The 25756-nt window shown below is 46.3% G+C and overlaps 1 protein-coding gene and 1 long non-coding RNA gene across 3 annotated transcripts in view; both read right to left on the reverse strand.

Moving 5' to 3' along the window:
• The window catches only part of LOC135260450 (uncharacterized), a 32021-nt gene extending 23320 nt beyond the window's left edge, over nt 1-8701 (reverse strand). The window contains exons 1-4 of one of the 2 annotated variants that reach the window (XR_010331573.1): nt 8026-8701; nt 7779-7873; nt 6633-7174; nt 2950-3032 (exon numbers count right to left, since the gene is read on the reverse strand). This is a non-coding gene — a long non-coding RNA (uncharacterized LOC135260450). Of the gene's footprint in view, nt 1-2949; nt 3060-5648; nt 5771-6632; nt 7175-7778; nt 7874-8025 lie in introns of those variants that run through there. The other variant, XR_010331572.1, reaches the window with a different exon arrangement.
• A 3652-nt stretch (nt 8702-12353) lies between these two features.
• The window catches only part of LOC135260451 (partitioning defective 3 homolog), a 253512-nt gene continuing 240109 nt past the window's right edge, over nt 12354-25756 (reverse strand). The window contains 3 exon segments of the mRNA XM_064345669.1: nt 12354-13891; nt 17212-17357; nt 22907-23027. Coding sequence (XP_064201739.1) covers nt 13240-13891; nt 17212-17357; nt 22907-23027 — 919 coding nt within the window. The 3' untranslated portion in view covers nt 12354-13239.

Raw genomic sequence — 25756 nt, forward strand, 5'->3', positions numbered from 1 at the left:
ACCATCATTTACACTTTTTTTGTTTCACTATATTTTCCTGTTCGCTTACAGAGTTCCAAATTAAAGGTTTGTGATGGCTGAGGAGTGTGCGCCCGTGGGGTCTTCTGTGTGAAACAGTTTCTGCACCGTGTTCTGACGGCACAGACAGAAGACACCAGTAGTCTGCCAGCATTTTTATCCTGGATGAATAATTTAGCAGGAGAGACACCATCAATTTTTTAAGGTGCCTAAAATAATTTGGTGAAAGCACAAGTCCTCGTAGTGGCACAAATGCATTTTGACTCAGGAAAAGATTAGCTTCAGAGAAAAGTTAAAGAGAAAACGATGCCATTTATTTGAACAGTCTCCCTTGATATTACTCAAATGTTCTAAAAGGAAGCAAGGAGAATTTCATATGAAAAAAAATGTTATCAGCAAGCAATGGTGCGTTTGTGACAGCACGCTGGAGAATGGCTTGTGTGCACGCTGAATGATTGACAGTGAATCAGATTTCCATCATGGTAACCCATCATTAATAATACAATAAAAAACAAACTAAGCAACAAAGCCAATGGTTTCCAAGCAGTTGAGTGGATTTGAGTGACTCATATGTTTACAAACCCTGACAGGGGATGAGGAAAGGCAAGCGTTTACATTTCAGTTTTAAATGAATACAACCACTATATTGTCAACTTTTAAACTTCCATTTCTTCCTCTCAGCGCAGTTATTTCTTGTTGTTATTTTTCTGGTTCAAACCTCAGCATGACAGCAGCAGACATGGCTGACGACCAGCTGAGAGGCTATACATGCAAAACACCGTGATCCACAAACCCGCCAGACGCCCGGAAATTTACGATGTCGAATTTCTTTCCCTCGACGGCCTGGGTTGCCTACAGCAAAGACAGGTTATACATTTACAAACAAGCTGCAGCATCCGGAAGAACCAGAGAGCATCATGGGAGTTATGTGTGGTGTGTTATTCTGTTCCTAAGCTGTCAGAGTGATGCAGTTGAAACCTTGTCTGGGACAAATGTGAGCGAAACCAGCTAACGGAAGATTCACCAGGCCCAACGATAGGTCCCTACTCTCACCTATGGTCACCGCGACCCTGACCTGAACCAAGCAGTTAGGGCATGGATGGACCAGGCTCTGAGAGAGTCAAGGCAAAAGTCTGCCACTGTGGATCATAGTGAGTTATCAGTAGTGTCTAGGGAAGGGAAAAACTGGGATGGTATGCCATCCCACCAAGTTGTGCCTTGGTGGGGCAGGGTGCCCCATACCTATACAGCACAGAGAGGCACTTTTCAGGGTTCCCCACAGAAATAACCACAATGGCCACTGACACTCGGCCCTTAAAAACATCCATTACTGTACCTTCTGACCTCATGTAAACAGACAGGATTCATAAAAAAACTTCACACATCCACACAGTAAAGCCCCAAACTTAGGGCATTTTGTACAATATACAGTACTTCTACAGTAATTGCCTTTCTATACAATACTTCCCAAAAACATTTCCACAAACTACAATCAATCAGGTAGCATAGAGGTATGACCCATGCAAGAACGAGCCAAGTAACCTGTATTAAATGTGAGATTTGTGCACATACAGGTGTGTGAAACACTGCCCATATCCCTGGTTTTTTTAACAAATTGAGAGGGTGGAAAAATCCACAACCTGGGGAATGTTGCGGCTGCATGACAGCATGATTCAGAGCAGCCTCTCCTTAATTACTTAATTAACCATAATTGTGCTCCGGGGGATTTGCACAATTTACATATGATGGAAAAGTGGAGCTATGAACTGGAGTAGAATAAAGCAAAATGATAATTATTAAAGAGTCGTGTGTGCCAATTGTACTCAGTGTGAATGCTTCAACATTAACAGGTCTGCGTGCTTTGTTTTAAATTTAATTTATTAAAACCGTCTGAAAAAGATTTCTGGTCATGCATTGATGCACCATGAGTTTTCACCCATTATTAATGCTGGGAAAATGAAGGAGACATATTATTGAAGGAAATGAGCCAAGTCACTGTATTTCAGAACAGAAACTTTGAATTTGAACATAACTTGTTCCAGTACAATGGTACATAAACAGAATACAGGCTGTACTATAACAATAATATGAGACTGAAATTTTCTCCATATGCCCAGTAACGAAGAAGCACATGGCATTCCATACCAAAACTTCACACGCCATCATGTGTAAAGTCTTGTGCTGGTTGAATCTGTATATTAGTAAAATTAGTAAAACGCTGGTCTCTTCAGACCAGCGTTATTTCTGCCAGGGAAATTCCCTGTCCCTTTTTGATTTTTTAAATAGGTCATAAGAATATGTATATTCTTCTGTTGAAAGCGTTCTGAAAATAACCTGAGCACATGAAGCCTGAGGGGACGTAGTGAGCCAGGTCTGTCTGTACTGTGCAGGTTAATCAGGCATTTATTTTCCTCCACAATGCAAGCAGCTCCGGATGAGAAAAGAGTAATGGAATATATGGCAATTCATGAATAACCTAGTTTACCACTGCTTTAAAAAAGGATAACCATTCATTTGGTCTCCCCGGACATAACAGTCAGTGGATAGCACTGGTACTCAGTGAAGGTGTCACCCTGGGGAGTCACATGCTTCTTCTGTCCTATTTGAAGTGTCCCCCCCCCCCCTTGCCACACGGTCATCCATTACACAGAAACATGTCTGTGCCAGTGCCCCCCCTCCAAACACATCTATGCCAGTGCCCCCCCCCCCAACAAACACATCTGTGCCAGTGCCCCCTGCCCCACAAACACATCTATGCCAGTGCCCCCCCCACAAACACATCTGTGCCAGTGCCCCCCCCACAAACACATCTGTGCCAGTGCCCCCCACAAACACATCCATGCCAGTGCCCCACCCCCCTCCCCGCACATGGTCACCTGTTACAAACAAACACGTCTGTGCCAGACCAGTTCTCTTAGTGCTATCGTTCACCTCAATTTCACCTCCATTTCACTGCTGTTTCACCGCTGTTTCATCCGGTTCATCGTTCCTGTGTTTCTCTGCAGCGCTTCATTCTCCAGCCAGAAACACGCCGAGTCATTCTGCAAACACGGGCAGATATGGAGCGTGTGATCTCGCATAGCTGTACACACCTTGGGCACAGAGACAGACTGTATGTGTCTGAGCAGTGGGAGATTATTCTCTGAAAAATTCACATTCAAAATCTATTCCTGTAAAAGAAATACTTCATATAGTCTTTGCTGAAGTATAGATATTTCTGGAAAAAATATATCACTATGTAGTGAAACATTATGCATTCATATTTTCCCATATTTCAATTCCAGGTAACCATAAATGTGCAGGCCATAAAACCTAAACAACGCTGTCAAAAGTGAGTTATAACACCTATTATGGTTTGCATGACAACACATCATGACAGCATATTACAGCCACAGGCAGACAAACACTATAAGCAACAATCATTCTATAACTGCTACACTGAAATCTGTTATGTAATATTCACTGCGTGCATTACGGTGTTATGACGTGTGTCAGGAGATGGAATTCACTGTTATGGTGGGTTATGACACATGGTATGTCATGCTTATGCCAGCATTGCATATAGTTCTGGGTGTATAGTTCGAGAAAAGTGCTGTATTCAGAGTTCCTGAATATTCTGTTTATCGGTTCAGAGGATAGGGACACTAACAGGGAATAAATAATTATTAGAGAGATGCTGACCATGTGATTCATCTTTGTTTGACCATGCTGGAAGCATCCTGGTCTTGGTTTGGCACAGGGGCAGCCATGGTTAATCATCAGTGAGAGAGTGGTTTAAGCCAAGGAGGTCAGCAGGAGAACTCAAAGCGTAAAGGAGGTGTACAGGAGAACTCAAATGGGAAATGAGGTGTGCAAAAGAACTCAAATGAGAAAGGAGGTGTGCAGGAGAACGCAAAGGGGAAAGGAGGCCTGCAGGAGAATGCAAATGAGAAAGGAGGTGTGCAGGAGAACTCAAAGGGGAAAGGAGGTGTGCAGGAGAACTCAAATGAGAAAGGAGGTGTGCAGGAGAACACAAAGGAGAAAGGAGATGTGCAGGAGAACTCAAATGAGAAAGGAGCTGTGCAGGAGAACACAAAGGAGAAAGGAGGTGGGCAGGAGAACACAAATGAGAAAGGAGGTGGGCAGGAGAACTCAAAGGAGAAAGGAGGTGGGCAGGAGAACTCAAAGGAGAAAGGAGGTGTGCAGGAGAACACAAAGGAGAAAGGAGGTGTGCAGGAGAACACAAAGGAGAAAGGAGGTGGGCAGGAGAACTCAAAGGAGGAAGGAGGTGTGCAGGAGAACTCAAAGGGCAAAGGAGGTGTGCAGGAGAACAAAGGAGAAAGGAGGTGGGTAGGAGAACACAAAGGAGAAAGGAGGTGTGCAGGAGAACACAAAGGAGAAAGGAGGTGGGCAGGAGAACTCAAAGGAGAAAGGAGGTGTGCAGGAGAACTCAAATGAGAAAGGAGGTGTGCAGGAGAACTCAAATGAGAAAGGAGGTGGGCAGGAGAACTCAAAGGCTGAAAATCTGTAAGTTTGTATTTAATAGTGCTGTGGGCCTCAAGCCAAACGCCACCATCTGCAGGTACAAATCTGCTCCAACGCCCCATGGGAAAGGGCTGTAATTATTTTTTATGATGAGTCAGTGTGTGTGTGTGTGTGTGTGTGTGTGTGTGTGTGTGTGTGTGTGTGTGTGTGTGTGTGTGTGTGCGTGTGCGTGTGCGTGTGCGTGTGCGTGTGCGTGTGCGCGTGCGCGTGCGCGTGGTGCGTGTGCGTGTGTGCTGTGTGTGTGGTGTGTGCGTGTGTGTGTGTGTGTGTGTGTGTGTGTGTGAGGTGTGTGTGTGGCGTGTGTGTGTGTGTGTGTGGCTGTGTGTGTGTGGTGAAGCATGTGTGTGTGTGTGTGGTGTGGAGCATGTGCGTGTGTGTGTGTGTGTGGTTGTGTGTGTGGTGTGAGCTGTTGTGTGTGTGTGTGTGTGTGTGTGTGAGCATGTGCGTGTGTATGTGTGTGTATCTGTGTGTGTGTGAGAGCGTGTGTGTGTGTGTGTGAGCATGTGCATGTGTATGTGTGTGTATCTGTGTGTGTGTGAGAGCGTGTGTGTGGTGTGTTGTGTGTGGCTGTGGTGTGATGTGTGTGTTCTGGTGTGTTGTGCTGAGCGTGTGTGTGTGTATCTGTGTGTGTGTGAGAGGTGTGTGGTGTGTTGTGGTGGGTGTGTGTGTGGGTGTGTGTGTGGTGGTGTGTGTGTGGTGTGTGGTGTGTGTTGTGTGTGTGTGTGTGTGTGTGTGTGTGTGTGTGTGTGAGCGTGTGTGCGTGTGTGTGTGCGTGGATGTGTGTGTGGAGGGGAGTACAATATTCTGGCTGTGGCTATTGCACGACAGGAAATAAGCTTTTATGACACAGATGACATCCAGAGTGCTGTACCAAGTCTAATCCAACCCTATCAGATAAAATTAGCCAGTAACCTTTCAGAGCAAAAGCCCATTTTATTTCATTTGTCTTCGTTGAAATCCACAGCTAGTCAGAGCCAGGAGCTTTGCTAAAGTGCAGTCGGAGGCAGTGTTGCCTTATGTTCTAGATTTAAATGAGATAAATCAGGTTATGTTATATTTACTGCACACTTCATATGATAAGCCTCACTTCCCAAACAGCCACTCACTTGTATAACAGCTCTTTGCTTCTGAATGATTTGATTTTCATTTCCTGGCATTTCCCACCTGGCTCTCTTCTCTCCACAGCAGTTTCAGATTTTACTCCAGAGAAACAAAGCGAAGGGAATAATCAGCCCAGAACCTAACCCTAACTACCCAGGTTGGGTAATGACCCTAACCCTAACCCTAACTACCCAGGGTGGGTAATGACCCTAACCCTAACCCTAACTACCCAGGGTGGGTAATGACCCTAACCCTAACCCTAATTACCCAGGGTAGGTAAAGACACTAACCCTAACCCTAACTACCCAGGGTGGGTAAATACACTAACCCTAACCCTAACTACCCAGGTTGGGTAATGACCCTAACCCTAACCCTAACTACCCAGGGTAGGTAAAGACACTAACCCTAACCCTAATTACCCAGGGTAGGTAAAGACACTAACCCTAACCCTAACTACCCAGGGTGAGTAAAGACACTAACCCTAACCCTAATTACCCACGATGAGTAAAGACACTAACCCTAACCCTAACTACCCAGGGTGAGTAAAGACACTAACCCTAACCCTAACTACCCACGATGAGTAAAGACACTAACCCTAACCCTAACTACCCAGGGTGAGTAAAGACACTAACCCTAACCCTAACTACCCAGGGTGAGTAAAGACTGAGTACTGATAACATTTGCCAGACCAATATCTATAGATAATATAATAATTCAGAGAGTGTACAGATATGGCTTTAATACCCAACTCAAACTGGCCCAAAAGGCACACTACCAGAACAGTCGTTGCAATGCATCATTTTGACACTGATAGGTGTGTCTCCAGTTCTGGCCAAAATGACAGAACAATAAAGAAAGAACAATCACAGGTTTTAAATATAGAATATAAGCTTAGTCCCTCTGACTCAGATTGACACAGAATTGAGCTCTCAAGTACTCAAAACAGACAAAGCCAACAAGCATAAATAAAAGAATAAATTGCTCAGTACCTTATTGCAGGAATCACTCTGGGCAGCTGCACATTTTGGCTGGATGGTTCACCTCAGGGTACCTCATCCACAGCTTAAGCACAGGCACGCCTGCGTCATACACTGTATATGGAGCACAGGCACACCTGCGTCATACACTTTACATGGAATTAACACTTTAGGCCCTTCAGTAGTAAGATTCTACTGGCTTTTATATGATACATTGTTTGTTTCCACAAATGCTCAGAACAAAAACTTTTACACATTTTATTCTATGCTTAATTAACACATTTTCTTGAAAAGTCTAATTCCCAGAGGTCTGCAGGGACTGTTTTCAAAATTTATTAGCATCTGATCTCACACTGACACTCTCGCACCTCCCACTGCACAACAAAACCAAAACAGTCAGACTTTCTGCTAATCTACCAGCATTGGTCCTATGGTGCTAAATTTGCTCCTCCTCCTCCTCTTCATCCTCCTTCTCCACCTCCTCCTTCTCCTGCCAGCTGTATTTGTGCTGAAAAATCAGCAGCTGATTGTTTCGAAGGTGAGGAAGACATTTTCTTTTGGAGTAGAAAAAGAGAGGGTAAAGTTTTACTTCCTGACTTTGAGGATTGTCTATTCGAAGACAGTCCTCTCTGTCCCTTTCCCAAAGAGTTCTGTGCATTTATTCACAGGAAGTAAAACAGTTCACATTAATAACACATTCCTTCCAAGGGATTTAGGTAATGCAAATGCATACAGCTTTTAGAAGGAGTGTCTGTCTATAACAATAATATTTTCACAGAGGATTCTGTGTGAAGTCTGTGGGGAATCTCCATTAGCTTTAACTCACCTGTCTTACAACACTGAAATAATGATAGTGCTCCCCCGATATGCTTTGCTTATATAGGTCGGATGAAAAAGGCTAAATCTCTTATTCCTGATGAAAAATTAAGCTTAATTATATCTAAGCATCACAAATACAGACATGCTTGGGAATATGTGTCTGTACATGGGTGTGATACCAGAGGTTATTCACAGATGAAAAAATGTACATCGCATCAGAAATGCATTCTTTACAAGTAGACTTCAAACAGAATATTTTCATTTTCAATAAGCCAGTCCTTTCATGCCTTGTCCAACAGTCTGGACAAAATATTAAAATATGGATGATTAAAGACAGACCTGCATGAAGGGCATCAAATGAAAGAATGTGAGCTTTCATACTGCCACAATGTGCTCTTCGCAAGCAAAGCCCTGCGATGCTTCCATATTCATCCCTGGAACAAAATTTAATGCACTAACGAGAGCAATACTTTTTACAAACACAGATCTATTACACCGGCACCGCCATACGGCACTGTCCTTTCAAATGTGTCTGTAAAAGAAAAGAAATGACCAACAAATATATATGTACACCAGATATATTCACCCATAATTATTAAGCGTATGGAAGTTGAGTGGTTTGGCAGGCAGTCCATGGTATTTCCCAGCACACAGTTTGTCCATAGTTAGGGCCGTGCGTCTTCACTGCTTTTACCCTGAAGTTCATACACAAGCCACCTGTTAAGCAATCAGCTCACTGCAGTACCCTGTGAATCAGCCCAATTACCACAGGGGGTGCAGTATTATCTGTGTGGGGGGGCTATTTATCGATTCAACTAATGAGCCAATCATGCAATTCTATCAAGACCCTGATTAGGTGAATCAGTTGTTTTAATGCTTTTAATGCTGATCTAGTACAAAAGCCTGTACCCACACCTGTCTTTTTCACCTGATTGGAATCCCCTGGTGTAGACAGCCTTGTGCCAAAAGGTTCTTTAATTGGCCATTAATTGTGTAATTCCTTTGCTTGCGGATGATTGGTGCAGTTATAATGGCAACACTGTGGCATGGAGGGTCAGGGCTGAAATAACAGGCTAATCCTCCATGGGTCAGACTGCTTCTGACCTCCCCCCCCCCCCCCCCAACCGAGGCTCAGGGACTTGGGAAGATCACAAATTGAGACCGCTCTCCTACATAAGCGTCTCTTAGCAGAATTATGACTGCAGGTTTCCTCGATTGACCAGTGGGATACATCCCTCCCACAATTCCCTGGAGAACACGTCAGTTAGCCCCCCCCCCCCCCTCGGTGACACCAGAACAGATGACCCCTCCTAAACAGAGATCACATGACCTTGCAAAGAGACCTGTAGCCACCAGCATTCATTTTGCTCCATATTCAGTGTGCAGGGATGGATGGGCAGAAACACACCCTAACTATTACCATAGTTATAATAAACGTTCTTACTCATAAGCGTTTGAAATGCTGTCTGCCCATCTCCGCCTAAAAGAGACACCTACTTTTCAGATAAACACACACAGGCCAGCTCCCAAATTAATAAGGAGCTGCTCAGAACTGCACAGGGTTGAATCAGGCTTTTTTCCAAGAAGAAAGCAGAATTATACAGGTGCAGTGCTGGTCATGTGAGGGAGGGCTGGGGGGAGGGGTGTTTCAGTTTGAATGATCACTGAGGGAGGGGGAGGGGGAGGGGGGTTGAGTTTGAATGATCACTGAGGGAGGATTTGGGGGAGGGGGGTTTGAGTTTGAATGATCACACCACAGAACTGGGTCACAGACGGCTTTATTATTTCGGCTCTATTACCGCAGAATGGCTCACAGTACTGGAGCTCTACGGAACGATAAACAGATAAAAACACAATTGAATAACTGAAAGATTTCTCTCCCTGAAACAGAATACTGATATGCACAATGACTCTTTGTCGATCGCTTTCCTCCTGCAGTCTGACATTTTAGTTTCTAATTTGTGCATTTGTCTTTGTTTAAGGTTATTTCATTTGCTGGGTCATTTGTTATGTTGTTTTTTTCTTGCCTTGTTTACCTTTTTATTCTGAACCCCTTTTTTACAGCGCTTTGGTCTGCATGTATGTATGAAATGTGCTTTATAGAAAACTACAGCTGCCAAACAAATACAGTTTATGATGGAGGAAACATGCTTCTGCATTCACATTTACATTTAGGCCTGTAGCAGACACTAATCTAGAGCGACTTACACATAAATGCTTCTGCAAGCAGCAGAGACAGGGCTAGTAATAAGCATCAGACCTGATTGAGTCCAAACATAAACCTGCAGCATACCATGATAACCTAAATCTGTAGCATACCAGGAGGAACCATGAGGAACATAAATCTGTAACATACCATGAGGATCACAAACCGGTAACACACCATGAGTATATTGTGTTAGATGTAGATGTGTTGAAAGGTGATGCTACGCTCTGTATTGTAATACAGCACTGTGAACTGTTGTTATGAGAGAGGACAGGAGGAGCACAGGAGTGATCCATCTGGTTAGAGTACAAAATCTTTGCAGTTCTCTGCTGTATTCTGCTAAACCCTGCCCACCTGCACTAGTAACCCGCCCACTGTCATCTGTGCTGTGGGCCCGTCAGACACAGAGAACTTCCACACAGTCCGCCTGCATTCAGAATACTATGGCACACCAAATCCCCATGCATTACAGAGACGGAACGGAAGGGTGAGTTTCTCTTCTTCCTTTTCTCTCTGCAGGCTGTATCTGAGCACATACGTGGAAGTGAATGAATGAATGAATGAATGAATGAATCATTGAATTTATAAAGAACTTTTCCGAACGCTCAAAGTGCTTTACAGTGATGAGGGGGAACTCACCTCATCCATCATCAATGTGTAGCACCCACCTGGGTGATGCATGGCAACCATTTTGGGGCAGAACACTCACCACACATTAGCTAAGGTGGAGAGGGAGAGAACATACTTCAGCCAATTAAATCAGGGGATGATTATGTGACAAGTTTGAGAGAGACAGGTTGGGAATTTAGCCAGGACACTGGGGAACCCCCTACTCTTTGCGACAAGTGTCATGGGGTCTTTAATGACCACAGTGAGTCAGGACCTCGGTTTAACGTCTCATCCGAAAGACAGAAGTGTTCCCAGCATGCCAGCCATCATGTTTTTCCATTTTAGCCAACATTCTGACCGCCATCACTGACTGGCAGAACAGTACATTCATTATGCGGACCAGCCCAGGGCAGAGAGGGAATTAAGTGCTCAGGAGTAAAAGCTCAGCTTGCTCTGGGGTTATGGAGATGGTCTGATGTGTTCTCACTGAGGCCTTCCAATGGGGGGATGGGTGGAGAAAAAGAGAGCAGAGAAGCGAAAGAGGATCAGCCTTCCTTTTATTCTAAATTTGATATGTACAGGAAAAGTGGCCGTATTACAGTTTTCAATACATCATGAAAAAAAGACTTACAAACCAATTGCACTGTGCTTACATTAGTCATACGTGTTATGAGTGCGATACAGCGTTACAGGGCGGGGCAGACCGGGGTAAACACACGGGGAACTTGTGCAGGCTCAGTGTTCCACTCGCCACTGAAAAACAGCTCAGGGACAGCGCGTGGGCAGACACACAGGGGCATAAATACACATTTTCAAGGGCTGCACATTTAAAATAAAAAAACTTGCGGCACCTGAGATGATACCGCAAAAATATACATTTTTAAAAATCCACCAGCTTCCCCTCTCAGGTTTTCCTCCTCAGGCACTTGACCACCCCAAACGCCCTCTGTTCTGCCACTGACCTCACAGAGCGCTACCCCAGCAGTTCTGCATTGAACAATCCCACAGTCTCGCATGGTACCACAGTCAAGGATAAATTATCCCCATTAACACAGCTGAGGCCAAATGAACTGTATCACAGCTGAGGCCAAATGATCTTGATTATCACAGCTGAGGCTAAATAATCCTCATTATCACAGCGGAGGCCAAATTATCTCCATTGTCACAGCTGAGGCCAAATGATCTCCATTATTACAACTGAGGCCAAATGATCTCCATTATCACAGCTGAGGCCAAATGGTCTCCATTATCACAGCTGAAGCCAAATGATCTCCATTATCACAGCTGAGGCCAAATGCTCTCCATTATCACAGCTGAGGCCAAATGATCTCCATTATCACAGCTGAGGCCAAATGATCTCCATTATCACAGCTGAGGCCAAATGAGCTCCAATATTTCAAATAAAGCAATCTGAACTCCAGTACTGCAGCTTAATACTAAAACTCCAACAGGCCATAGCTGATGGAAAGTAAACTCATTTTGGGGACTGATTGCATTTTGCTGTGATTCACAGATGTAAAATAACTTCTCTCATTTTATTCTGCTCAGCAGAGCAGAGATGCATGAAGACTCTCACAGGAGAGGAGGGAGAAAGACGATAAAGAGACACCAAAAGCTGCTCTGATCAGACATTTTTAATACTAAACTCAGATGATGTCGTGTGAAAAATCGTTTGAATTAAACACCTGATAGGTACCCTCTCTTCACCTGTGGTATTTCTTACAGATCTATCGGGAAGCATGACAGGACAAACGGTCACATACGAGTCAGACCGCGAGGCTGGAACCAGAATCGGTCGTGTACACAAGCGAGCGCCACACAGCCAGCCTCACGGGCAATCCCAGCTTCCCACCGCTTCCCCCAGTCGAGACGCCGGCGATGCATTTTTCATGAGAAGCGTAATTAATAACCTGCTGACCCCGTTTAAATGGCCGCTCTCTCTCTGGGGGGCGCGTGGAAGATCTCAGGGGTCACACCTCCATTCAGAGAAGAGCCAGGCAGCTGAGGGGCGGGGGGGGGGTCTAAGGACCAGGGGGTTTCCCTGGCTGTAAACACACACACACAAACACAACACACACTCGCCCCCACACACAACACACACACACACACACAAACAACCAACAACTCACACGCACACACACTCGCACACACACACACACACTCGCACAAGCACACACACACGCACATACACCCACACTCACACACATGCATGCGCACACACACACACACGTGTATAGGCACACACACACACACACACACACACACACACACACACACGTGTATAAGCACACACACACACACACACACACACACGTGAATAGGCGCACACACACACACACACTCGCGCACCAAATGGCTGTTCCGTGGCAGAGACCTGTGTGTACAGTACTTGGGGCCACTCTGATGACACAGTGTCCCCATGGGGCCCCAGCTGGGCTGTGATTGTCAGAGCGTGAGGATTAGGGGGGCAGGGGAACCCCAGAGAGTTCTCCAAACACAGGAGCAAGGTACTGCAAGGACCCCCAAAAACAGAAGGCACAGAGAGAGAGACAGAGTGATAAATTCCAAAGATCCCCATGTTTGTAAACTGGGGGGCAGTTTTCCCAAGAAAATACGAAAATCATAAAGCAACAAGAAATGGGTCAAAGTTCAAAGCAAATCAGACTCATTTCAGATGAGTTCTTTAGTTTTTTCCCTCTTTATCATCTTCCATTTTATGTTACTGCCAGAGATAGATAGAGACAGAGAGAGACACAGAGAGGAGAGAGATAGAAAGAGAGAGAAAGGGGGGCAGAGAGACAGAATGAGAGTGAGAGAGAAAGATAGAGAGAGAGAGAAAAGGGGGAGAGAGAAGGGAAGAGGGAGAGAGAGAAAGGGAGGGAGAGAGTGAGAGAGAGAGAAAGGGAGGGAGAGAGCGAGAGAGAAGGTGGAAAAGAGAGAGAGCGAGCATGTGTATCAGTTCCTCTGAGGCCTGGACCCCCCCCCTCAGGAATAGAAGGGGCGTCCCTTCTCTGGGCTGTGGTGCAAGCGGTTGAGGCGGGCCAGCTGTGACGGGGAGGGGGGGACATCCTGGCGGTAGGGTCCTTTGGCAGGGACTGGGCTGGTGGGGGCGGGGCTGGGGGCGAGGGCAGGGGCAGGGCTGGGGGCGGGGCTGGGGGCAGGGGCAGGACCAGGGTCCCGGTGTGTGTGAGGGGGCGGGGCCTGGTAAGGGTCGTAGCTGGTGGGGGCCTCCTGTGGGGGGAGCAGCTGGATCTTGCTCTCCTGCGGGGGGGGCAGCCGGATCTTGCTCTCCTGCGGGGGGGGCAGCCGGATCTTGCTCTCCTGCGGGGGGGGCAGCCGGATCTTGCTCTCCTGCGGGGGGGGCAGCCGGATCTTGCTCTCCTGCTCCTTGCGCCTCTGCTCCTGCCGCAGCAGCTCCTGCGTCTCCAGGAGCACACGAGCGTTCAGCCCGCCGCCCGCGCCCAGGTAGCCGTTCCGCGCGCCCAGGTGCCCGTTCCGCGAGCCCAGGTGCCCGTTTCGCGGGCCCTGGTAGCTGGCGTACCGCGGGTTCTCCTTGGCGGTCTGGAAGCCCTGTCCCGGGGGGTACACTCTGTCCCAGGAGTCCTGCGACACCACGCTGGGGTTCTTACGGGGCTGCCTGTCGGACACAAGAGGGGACGGGGTGCGTTTCAGTTCAGACCTTCCGCCCCATTTACAAGTACGTCTGCTCCTATGAAGGCTGAGGAGAAACACACTGAACCCTTAAGTCACCGATGACTCCAAACATAACCATGTGCAATATTTTAGACTCTGGACTCTGGCAGAATCCAGGCAATTTTAGAAAATGACACCTATTTTCGCCAATATGCCAAATAGAATTCCTTCAAGAGATTTTTGAATTAGAAATTCTCAACGATGTGCAGGAGAAACTTCACATTTTATTGGCGCTTAAAGGGTTAAAGTATTTAAGAGAGATAAAACAAAGCTTCATTTGTGTGTAGGTCTGCATCTAACAAGGCTGAGAAGAAGAACAGCGCTAGAAAAAAATTCAGATAAGCTGCAAGCAAATCTGAGGGAAACAAAGAGACGAGCGCAAGAACAAGTCTAGAGTCAACCCTGGAGTCAGGCTTGCAGTTACACTCGCAGTTATTTTAAATGCAGCCGGTGAGGGATAGGTGCTCCTGGACGTTAGAAAGCCATGACATCACCCAGCACTTTCACCCAATCAGAGTCTCCGGCGAGACGCAGGCGCAGGCATTCGCCGAGCCTGCCGCGAGCGCCTGCCGCCCCTCAGTGATCAGCCTTAACGATCCAGCCCTTCTGCCGGGACCTGGCTGCCGGCGATGAAACGCCTGACATTGTTCCTGGGAAAGCCGCATTGTGAAACAGGAGGCTCAATCTGTGTGGCATACGGAGGGCCTTTGTTAGGGGAGAAATTCCCTCCACACCTCGCTGGGCGAGAACTTCAAGGTCAGCCCACATGAGAGAGCCCCTACAAAGAGACCAGGAGGCGGCGCTCAGACACGCTTCTCTACAGAGGGCTTTCGCTCCACGGCCAGTCCCCTCACATATCTGTGAGAGGGTATAAACCCTAACCCTAACCCTAACCCTAACCGTTCCACGGCTGGAATGAAACCCGCATTGTTGAGTCTGGGGTTCGACTCTCAGTCATCTGACCTCGTTGATCCCTCGCTGTTCCCTTTCTGGAGGAGACGGCGGACACATGACTCCTCCAGATCACGTGATGCCGATCCCCACTCCTTTTTCCATCACTAATCATACGCTGCTCCTGTCGTTGGAGTATTACGAGGACAACATCCTCTGTGTGTCCACAGGTGCCCTGGGGTGTGTTCTGACCACGTATTTTCTCCTTTCCTTTCCTCATCTCCTTTCCTAGTATGGAAGGCAAAACAGGTCAACAATACATGAAACTGATGTCTGAAATCACGCGTTGGCAACGTTGGCTCATACCATTTCTTTTATCTCTTTGGTTCCTTACCTTGCTCCCAGCTCCACCCATTGGAGTACGCAAGGAAAAAAGTGAGGAATCAAGGAAACATGTATGGGGCAACTGTAATGTCCTTTCTCCCTAAAGCAGCAGTTTGAAGCCACGTCAATTACAGACGTGTCAGATTGGGAGAGGTAGATCCACAGGTTGATAAATATACATCATGTGTTCCAAAAAAATACTTCCGCAAAGTCCTGCGGTCTTAACACTTTAAGAGTCATTCTGCTGAAGAGATTAATGCAGCTGAGAAGGTCCACAGCTAAGGCTGGTCTTCTCCTGACTGACTGACCCCGTTTCATTTGAGCACTGGCCACATTGAAAACAGAAAAAATCAGAGCCTGCCGCTACTGAATATAAAACTGAGAAGTGAGGAAGAGGTGATGCGGAATCAGACAGAGCACATGACTGGAATGTGGCATAATCAAAGCAGGAGCTGCATTTTTACACATTACGCACTCAAATTAGCTCAGCTTCAACATCTGCCGCCAACACCGTCAGGCATATGCATGTGTGTGAAGAAACAGTGTCTGTTTGCACTCTCTGTGCTAAATGCACACAAGTGTCTACTTTGAAGTGCGTATGGCAGGTGCTTGTAGCACGAATCACCCTTTCAAAACATACCAGTGTGAGAAAACAAAATGGCACAATACCATCTGTGCAAAATAAAAAAACCCTTCAAAGGCCGCCAAATGAAACGATTTCAGTTCTCCCTCTCACCCTCGCGGTCATAATCCTGGAAAGTGTATCAGATGAAATTTGTAGGAAAGAAGATAAAAAAATTTGAGAGAAAAAAACAGAGGCACTTAGACTTCAAGTTCTACAAGTGAAATGTTGAAAAGGAATGCAGGTCCACACGTCTCACTGAAAATTAGGCAAAAAACGAATAACAAAAATAGAGCGAGGGGGCAGTAGTTATTTTTACCCTCTGCAGTGAGGAGGTTTCTCCCCTGCTCTGCTAAATTTACACTGATGAAGATGAAAGAGCGCTCAGAGGAAGAGTACTTGAGGAGACCAGAGGAAACTTGCAGGTTGTACACACCTCCAGCTCTGACTGGGATGGCAGGTATGCCAACCAGCCAAGGTACACCTTGGGGTATGACACACAGGGCACTGACCTTACAGTGTTTCTGTGCAGTGACACGGGGATCTGACCTCACAGTGTTTCTGTGCAGTGACACAGGGATCTGACCTCACAGTGTTTCTGTGCAGTGACACAAGGATCTGACCTCACAGTGTTTCTGTGCAGTGACACAGGGATCTGACCTCATAGTGTTTCTGTGCAGTGACACGGGATCTGACCTCACAGTGTTTCTGTGCAGTGACACGGGATCTGACCTCACAGTGTTTCTGTGCAGTGACACGGGATCTGACCTCACAGTGTTTCTGTGCAGTGACACGGGGATCTGACCTCACAGTGTTTCTGTGCAGTGACACGGGGATCTGACCTCACAGTGTTTCTGTGCAGTGACACGGGGATCTGACCTCACAGTGTTTCTGTGCAGTGACACGGGGATCTGACCTCACAGTGTTTCTGTGCAGTGACACGGGGATCTGACCTCACAGTGTTTCTGTGCAGTGACACAGGGATCTGACCTCACTGTTTCAGTGCAGTGTTATACAGTACGACTCTGTCCTCACAGTGTTTCAGTGCAGTGTTATACAGTACGACTCTGACCTCACAGTGTTTCAGTGCAGTGTTATACAGTACGACTCTGACCTCACAGTGTTTCAGTGCAGTGTTATACAGTACGACTCTGGCCTCACAGCGTTTCAGTGCAGTGTTATACAGTACGAACCCTGACCTCACAGTGTTTCAGTGCAGTGTTATACAGTACGACTCTGACCTCACAGTGTTTCAGTGCAGTGTTATACAGTACGACTCTGGCCTCACAGTGTTTCAGTGCAGTGTTATACAGTACGACTCTGGCCTCACAGTGTTTCAGTGCAGTGTTATACAGTTCGACCCTGACCTTGGCAGAGAGCTGTACTGTCTCTGGGGCTGCTGGAAGGCTTCCCTCTCATCCTGCTGCTGCCTCTGCACCTGCACCTCCACAGAAACAGAGTGCCGTCCCGTCTGCATCCCATACGAGCCTCCACCGCTGCTGCCCCCACTGGCCTGGAGGAGGAACTGCAATTACTCACAACCCACAAGGGGGAATGCATGAATACTTACCAAGAAATGAGTTGCGGGGCCCGACCTCACCCTCCGCATAATCGACTGAGCCGTCCAGTGGCGTAGGTTAACGGTGGTTACGACAGAGATTTAGTGGTAAGTGTAGGTTAGTAGTTGTTAGCCGTTAATGCTGTAAAAGCACGGATCTGCGCTGTAAAAGCACTGTCCCATCAGGCTCGTTTGCACAGCTTACACTCATTCACATTTCAACAACAGAACAAAACACAAATTTAATAACGACTAGCTGCACAAGCCCAGAAAAGCTTATCAATGTACCAATTTTTTAATTATGAGGTTTGTTCAATGGCTTTTGCAGATCTTACAATACAGAAAACAACCTGACTCATTCAAGATGGCCAATGAAATTCTCCAATCGCAACCACAGCCAATGAAATTCCCTAATTGCAACCACAGCCAATGAAATTCCCCAATCGCGACCACAGCCAATGAAATTCCCCAATCGCAACCACAGCCAATGTGCAGCCTTTTAATTTACTGGCATGTACTTACTTGACTCCACACTGCCACGGAGACACCACAAAATCCACAAAATCATCTCCCAAATAAATAGATTGCTTCTCCTCCCACTCCATTTTAAAGCACACCCAGTTCCCCAGCCTTAGGGACTTACCTCACCAGCCTGAGCGGAGGCTCTCCTGACCCAGCCGCAGTAATAAGGGGAGGGTTATATACAGTGTAACAGTTTAAGGTGTTCTGCTGCTTAGAGGACTTTAATATTCAGTTCAAAGTGTTCAGAAATTGTGGCAGATTCCAGGACTGAGGTATCTGCACTGGGAGTCTTATCAGAACTTCCTACAGTGCTGAAGGGATAATGGCAGAGAATGACAGAAGAGCTTATCTCCCAAACTGAAATTCAATATCTCTGAGCCAAACGCGACAGAAATAGGCATCATTGTGTGCTATTCAGATAATGATGAATACCACAAACGTGCACGCACACTCGCACACACACATACACGCACGCATGCACACACGCGCGCACACACACACACACACACACACACACACACGCGCATGCACACATACACACATACACACACACACACACACCACACACACACGCATGCATGTACACACGCACACACACACAAATACTCGCACACACACACACATACACGCACGCACACACACACATACACGCACGCACACACATGCACACAGACACACACACACACACAGGCGGTAGAGAATAAGACTGATTCAGCAGGTTCTGTTGGCATCTGTTGTGAACAGCTGCAACAAGAGAACAATGAGTCACTTTCAAATCATTCCATATTCTCTCCATCTCATCTCCCAAAACAAACATGCTGTTCAGCGTGTCAAAGCAATTGTACTTAATCCCTCCGCCTTCCATGAAACCACTGAATTCATGTCATTTCCTGACGCTAACCAGTGATTGCAACAACAAAAAAGAGCTTTTTATACCAATGACACACAGGAAAGAAACAGAGTGATAAAGACTGATGCAAAAAGCATTTTTTATGTATACCATGAATCACTGACTGAACGCTAACGCTAATCATAGTGCGCCACACACCAAAGGGCAGAGCAGTTAAAAACAACCATATGGCACCCTGAAACTGTGCAGCACCCCAAAACCATACAGCACCCTGAAACAGTACAGCACCCTGAAACTGTACAGCACCCTGAAACTGTACAGCACCCCAAAACCATACAGCACCCTGAAACTTTACAGCACCCCAAAACCATACAGCACCCTGAAACTGTACAGCACCCCAAAACCATACAGCACCCTGAAACTGTACAGCACCCCAAAACCATACAGCACCCTGAAACTGTACAGCACCCCAAAACCATACAGCACCCTGGACCTGTACAGCACCCCAAAAAAACCATACAGCACCCTGAACACCAGCAAGGCACAGCCCAACCAGTCATATATACAGTAGATTATATAAAAGCACAATAAAAGACGTCTTCAGATGGTTTTGAGAATTTGGGTGTAGCTGGTAGACAGGTCCACCAGTGAGGAGCAGCACAGGTGAGGGAGCTCAGCCCAGCGAACAGGAGGCTGCACCTGGGCACAGTCGCACCCCTCCAGGGTGAAAGGATCGGGTGAAAGGAGAGAGAGACTAAAGGCTGAGCGATAGATTGCAGAAGAGAGGCCGAATGATGGCGTGTTGCAGAGACAGGAAGCAGCCTGTTGCTAGGGTGGGCATTTGCTGAAGCCTATCAGAGGATAATGCACAGCAATGATTGAATGATTCAACAGCACAGTTATGACAGAGCAGGGACAGCCCAAGAAGGGGCTACAGCAGGTATGCGCAGAGAGAGACAAGGTCAAAGGGCAGACGCACAGGAAACCTCAACAGGAAGAGCCATTAGGCTTTCCCCAAATATTACATTCAAAGCCATAATACTATTATTGTGTTCCAGTCATATTGTACCACAAGCTAAATGTTGAGCAGTGGTATTTAATAGCATATACAGTATTTATAAAACTTAATGCCAGGGATGGACGATGCAGGGTATGAAGATCCACACGTTACAGGGGGTTGTGATTGGGCACCCTGCTAAACTCAGTCATTATGAAAGGCAGGCTTTGGGTGGTCAGACCCTAAAAGCTCCCTGAATCCATCTCAGTTTTGTCTGACCAGACACACAGCATACAGTGACCTCTGGAGACACTTCTCTTATTTTAGGACTGGGGTAGCAAAAAGGACACACACACGCATGAGTGCACGCGCACACGCACACGCACACGCACACGCACACGCACACGCACACGCACACACACACACACACACACGTAGGCCATTCAGGAGGTGTACAGCACTCGGTAGAAGAGCAAACACGTTGTTTTTCCTAAAGCGGAGCGTGAACGAGTGTGTCAGTGTGCCAGGTTTGCATTTCCCAGAGAACCGTGTGGAAGGTTCCAGAACCTCCCGGCGAAGAGACGGGCGAACAAAGAGCGCTTTCTGAGCAGACCGCCACGTTCTACACTGCCTGTGTTTTGTCCATAATTCAAAAAGCATTTAAGGGCTGTAATAACTGTTTATTTGCCCAGTCAGGATTTCAACACCTTTTAGGACTAGCTAGCGGCTAACATTAAACATTTGTTTTGACTGAAACTGCGAGACCCCCTCAGGCAGGGTTTAGTTTCTGGAACTCTCTTTCATTTCTGGGCTTTTCTCTGAGGCTGGCGGTCTGCTCCATTTCAAGGGAAGAACCATAACATCTGCACCGCCACCCAGACACGTTCCCTGTTTTTGTTCCCAACGTCACGTTCAAAAATGGCAGCCATGTTTCATGTCAGTGGCAGGCTTCACCAAACGGTGCTGACAGTCCCCAGGTGCTTCCACACCCTGGCCACAACCAGAAACAAAACAGTGGACTCAATCCCAGGAAACCCTGCGGGTCACCCAGCAGTCCTGTCACTTCAAACCAGCGTAACCCAGAGCAGGAGAACAAGCAGCTCACGGTAAAGAAGCTTCCAGACTCCACAGACAAACTGCACAGGATTACAGTGGAGTGGAGGCAAACAACCAAGGGCCTAACCCCAAACCTAATGTTCCTCACCTGAACCTAACATTCCTCACCTGACCCTAACCCTAACGTTCCTCACCTGACCCTAACCCTAAAGTTCCTCACTTAACCCTAACCCTAACACTCCTCACCTGACCCTAACGTTCCTCACCTGATCCTAAAGGTCCCTCACCTGATCCTAATGTTCCTCACCTGACCCTAATGTTCCTCACCTAACCCTAAAGTTCCTCACCTGACCCTGACGTTCCTCACCTAACCCTAAAGTTCCTCACCTAACCCTAAAGTTCCTCACCTGACCCTAAAGTTCCTCACCTGACCCTAACCATCGTCACCTGACCCTAACCCTAACACTCCTCATCTGACCCTAACGTTCCTCACCTAAACCTAACCCTAACACTCACCTGACCCTAAATTTCCTCACCTGACCCTAACGTTCCTCACCGGACCCTAACCCTAACACTCCTCACCTGACCCTAACACTAACACTCCTCACCTGACCCTAACCCTAACGTTCCTCACCCGACCCTAATGTTGCTCTCCTTAAGTGACATATATACTGTATACTTCCACTATACAATACATTTCAGTGTTTAATATTTGCTTAAGGGGTTACCCTGGAAGACAGGTGAGCAAATATGCAGACTGTCTGCCCCACACACCTCCACATGCAAACACAGGAAATCTCTACTGAGCAGGAAAAAACACAATGGGACAACATACACAGGCTCCCCTCAAAATTACAACAAAAACTTCAGCTGCAATATAGAAACACCACCATATTTTTATTTAGGTTTTTTTTTTTGGTCATAAAAAAGTTGAATGTCAAGGTTAAATTCATCTATTCCCATAGACAGATCTTAGAAACAGGAACACTTTGTTTAAAAAAAGAAAAAAAAAGAAGAAAAAAAAAAAGATTTACACCCCCATAAGAACACAGAAACATTCACAAATACACCAAATCTAAAAACCCTGACCTTACAAGACGAACACTATATTTTGATACAACTTTCTAAAAACAGGTACAAATATTTTTGCACATTTATACATAGATATAGAAATATATGTGAACAAGGGTAAAAATGGCAGCGCTTCTGGAAAGAGACTTGCATTTTAAATTACAGAACAATAGCATGCATAACTCATAAAACAGGCAAAAAAGAAAGACAGTGATTTCAAATAAGTTTGTAAAATGTGCTCCAAATATTGGATCCATCTGTGATTTCATTTTAATAAGAATGTTTATTAAAAAACAACACAAAGATAATTGACAGAGGCCCTTAGGAATGTAGAAGTGGAAAATAGTGCAACGTTTAAAGTCTTCTGCAAGAAAACAAGTCAATTCAGCAAATTGTTGGAAAGTAATCAGAACGTTCCTTTAATGGCCACTTGAATGTAAATCATTGAGAGATTATGGTTCATCAAAGCAGGTTTTTCTTACATTTTTTTTTCTTTATTTATTTGCAAAAGAGCTCCCAAATGACACTCATTTTTTGGTTTTTCATTCCCAGGCAGAAAAAGAGAGAAAAAAGACAACACACATTCCTAAGCACATTTTCACAAAGGCACATAGAAGGTAATGAGATGAAGTTTTTTTTATTTAGTTTTTTAAATTATTATAAAAAGGTGAAGCCCACAAACAGTTCTCCCTCGAGGGGGGGGGGGGGGTTAGGCCTCGTTGTTTCCGGGGCCCTGCCCATAGTCCTCACAGTCCCGGACCCTCAGGGGGAGAAGGCTGGACGGACGGGTGAAGGGACGGGTGGGAATGACGTGATGGGCGGGGCTTGGGTGATGATGTCACGTGATGGGCGGGGCAGGGCGGAGTTAGGTGTTAGCTTGTCCGTGCGGCCACGCCTCTGTTCTGCATGCAGGTGGGGGGTTAGCGCCGGTGTTTGGGGGGGGGGGGGGGCTTGGTAGTGGAGTTAGTGGGGCGTGCCGCGGGCAGCCGGGGGGGGCTACACACTCACCCAGGGCTGCTCGAAGCTGTACGTGCGCCGGCGCTCGTCCGGCTCCTCCTCCTGCCGCGCCTGCTGGAACTCGTGCCGCAGACGCTGTATCCGGTCGTGGTTGCTAAGCGTCAGCCGGTTGCTGAGGGGATGGAGAAAAGAAAAACAAAGACGGAGCAAAATCAATGAATCTATCAATTAATCAATAAAGCAATCAACTCTCTTCAGGGCACTGAATACTTAAACACAATTGGCAAAATACAAAACAAAACAGTTACATGCAGTTTCGATAACAAAAACATAAAAGTGGTTTTCTGGGGAAAGAACCTCAACAGCTCCCCATGAATTATATGTATCTAAAATTGATATTTCAAAACAGCTTGGACTTTTTTTTGATGAAATGTTTTTTAAAACAGGAAAAAGGCTTAGAATTTTCCAAGGAACAAAGTCAACGTTCTCAGATTTAGTCCATTTCTAATGATGCAGTTGTCGATTAGACGCACTGAAAGAGTCAGTTGAAACATGAACCTGGTTAGCCTAGTACACAATGGTAACGTCCAACCGAAGACTTCCCCGGATTTAAAGTTCTCAGTAGCTTTACAGAGACCGGCTCTACGGAGCTCAGTGTGAGTCAGAACCAGGACGTCTCACTGGGTTCCAGCCCTCTGGCTAAGAGACTGAGACCCTTCACACTGAACGCAGACGCAATGACCGAACCGCACGGAGACCGCTCACTCCACTCTAGAGCAGGCTAGATAAATGACAGTCGGCAGTTTTTGCTTTCCCATGATGCACCACGGAGGACACCCACAGGAACAGAGAGAAGCACGGTGCATGTCCTGACAGTAAGACTGTCGTGGCACCATTACGCGATGTTCAAAACCCAGACAGACAGGGAGTACTGCACGCGTCATGGTCTGTGCTCATTAAAGACACTTCTTCTGCAGGCACATTTTCACTCGCAACATTAATGATTTACCAATTCCCGTCAGCAGTATAAATCAGCAGAATTCATACTGACAGCCAGAACCACAGAACAAGCAGCCCTACAGAAGCACTGTCCCGCCATGACAGTATATATAAACCAAAATAATTTATCTAGTGGTTCACAACATTCAGCCAGTTTGTGACAACTTTCAATTTAATGATGGGTGATACTGCATATAACAATATACCATAATGACCAGAGCAGGCCATTCAGCCCGACAATGCTCGCCATTTTCCTACCTAGTGCACGGATTACTTACAGACTAGATAGTATCTAGAGCTGTATCAAGTCTGGTCTTAAAAATCCCCAGAGTTTCTGTCTCTGCTACATGACCAAACAGGCTATTCCACACAGTGACTACTCCCAACGTACTTCCTAATGTCTGTGAAGAATTTACCTTTTGCTAATTTCCATTTATGTTCCCTTATTCTACTAACAGAACTCAACCTAAAGAAACTCTTGTAGTTCACATTGTTGATCCCCTTTATGAATTTAAAAGCCTCAATCAAATCACCCGCGAGTCTCCGTTTGCTAAGCTTGAGAGATTAAGCATCTTAAGTCTTTCCTCATGGCTTTTATCTTTCATACCAGGGACCAATCTGGTTGCCCTTCTTTGAACCTTACCAGAGCCTCTATATATACAGTATATACATATACAGTCCACTTGCATGAGTGGTGCTATCACACTTCATCTCCTATGCAAGTGATTTATATCACTAATTCAGTACAATGAGAACTGCAGAAGAAGAGAGAGCACAAGGTTAGGATGAAGAATTAGAGACGTTCCCAATACGACCATAGAAGGCAGTCATACAGAGTAGTCCTGTGCATTTCCCCAACCGCCCCCCAGCACAGCCCATAGCACGAGGCTAGGTGTGGCTGCCCATCCAGGCACACTGTTACAGGGGCACAGAGTTTTTCATGGAAGCAAATAAAAATGGAATTGATTCATAATATACAATCAACTAAACAATATTCATTTTATTAGTATTAACCTTTATTTATACAGGGCAGGCTGACTGAGCACACGTGCTGAACTTTAGACTGAATAAATAGATAATGCTAATGACATTACTCATATCATTAACCCCTGAGCACACAGAGCAAAGGGGATATTTAACAGCCATGGTGAAAGCAGAGCTGTCTTTCTGAAGGACAGATGTGCTCCAGCTGTTATTATAGCAGACAGACAGAAGTGCAGTATCTGGGTTTGCTTATAGAACATTATTACTTCCCCCCTTTGCCTGCTGTTTCATACTGCAGTGGTGGATATCTGGGTCAGTTTGCTTTTTACAAAGGCAGCAACTTCACTGCAGACAGAATGCTCCAATATACTGTAAATATATTTGCTTTTTTGTAAACATTATTAAATTGATTTCACCGCAGTGTAACACACTGCAATATCTGAAAGCAATACTGTGTATAATTCCAATATCCTGTGAAGTGTGGCAATATCTTAGTACTATATTTTATTTCTATATACTGTACACCTTTTACAGCATGTTCCCCTGTCATATAAAGGCAGTCATGTGAATCCCTCATAAAGGGGTGTAGGGGAGAGTTTGGGGAGTCTACAGCACCTGCCCCTCTGCCCCAACGGGGTGCAGTGCACCGACTTCTCGCTGAATCACTGCTCAGGGACGGGCAGGTCAGTCAGACCACAACACTTCCTCGCTGTGGGCGTCCCACACGGACAGCTGCACCACCCTCACAGGAACCACCGATTACATGCCACACGCAGGCACACGGACGCCACGCTCACAGGAACCACCGATTACATGCCACAAGCAGGCACACGGACACCACGCTCACAGAACCACGATTACACGCCACACGCAGGAGCCCTCGCAAACGGACGCCACACCGCACAGCGAGAGCGAAGG

The sequence above is a fragment of the Anguilla rostrata genome, chromosome 8, assembly GCF_018555375.3.
Source record: "Anguilla rostrata isolate EN2019 chromosome 8, ASM1855537v3, whole genome shotgun sequence".
In the NCBI taxonomy this organism is placed as follows: Eukaryota; Metazoa; Chordata; class Actinopteri; order Anguilliformes; family Anguillidae; genus Anguilla; species Anguilla rostrata.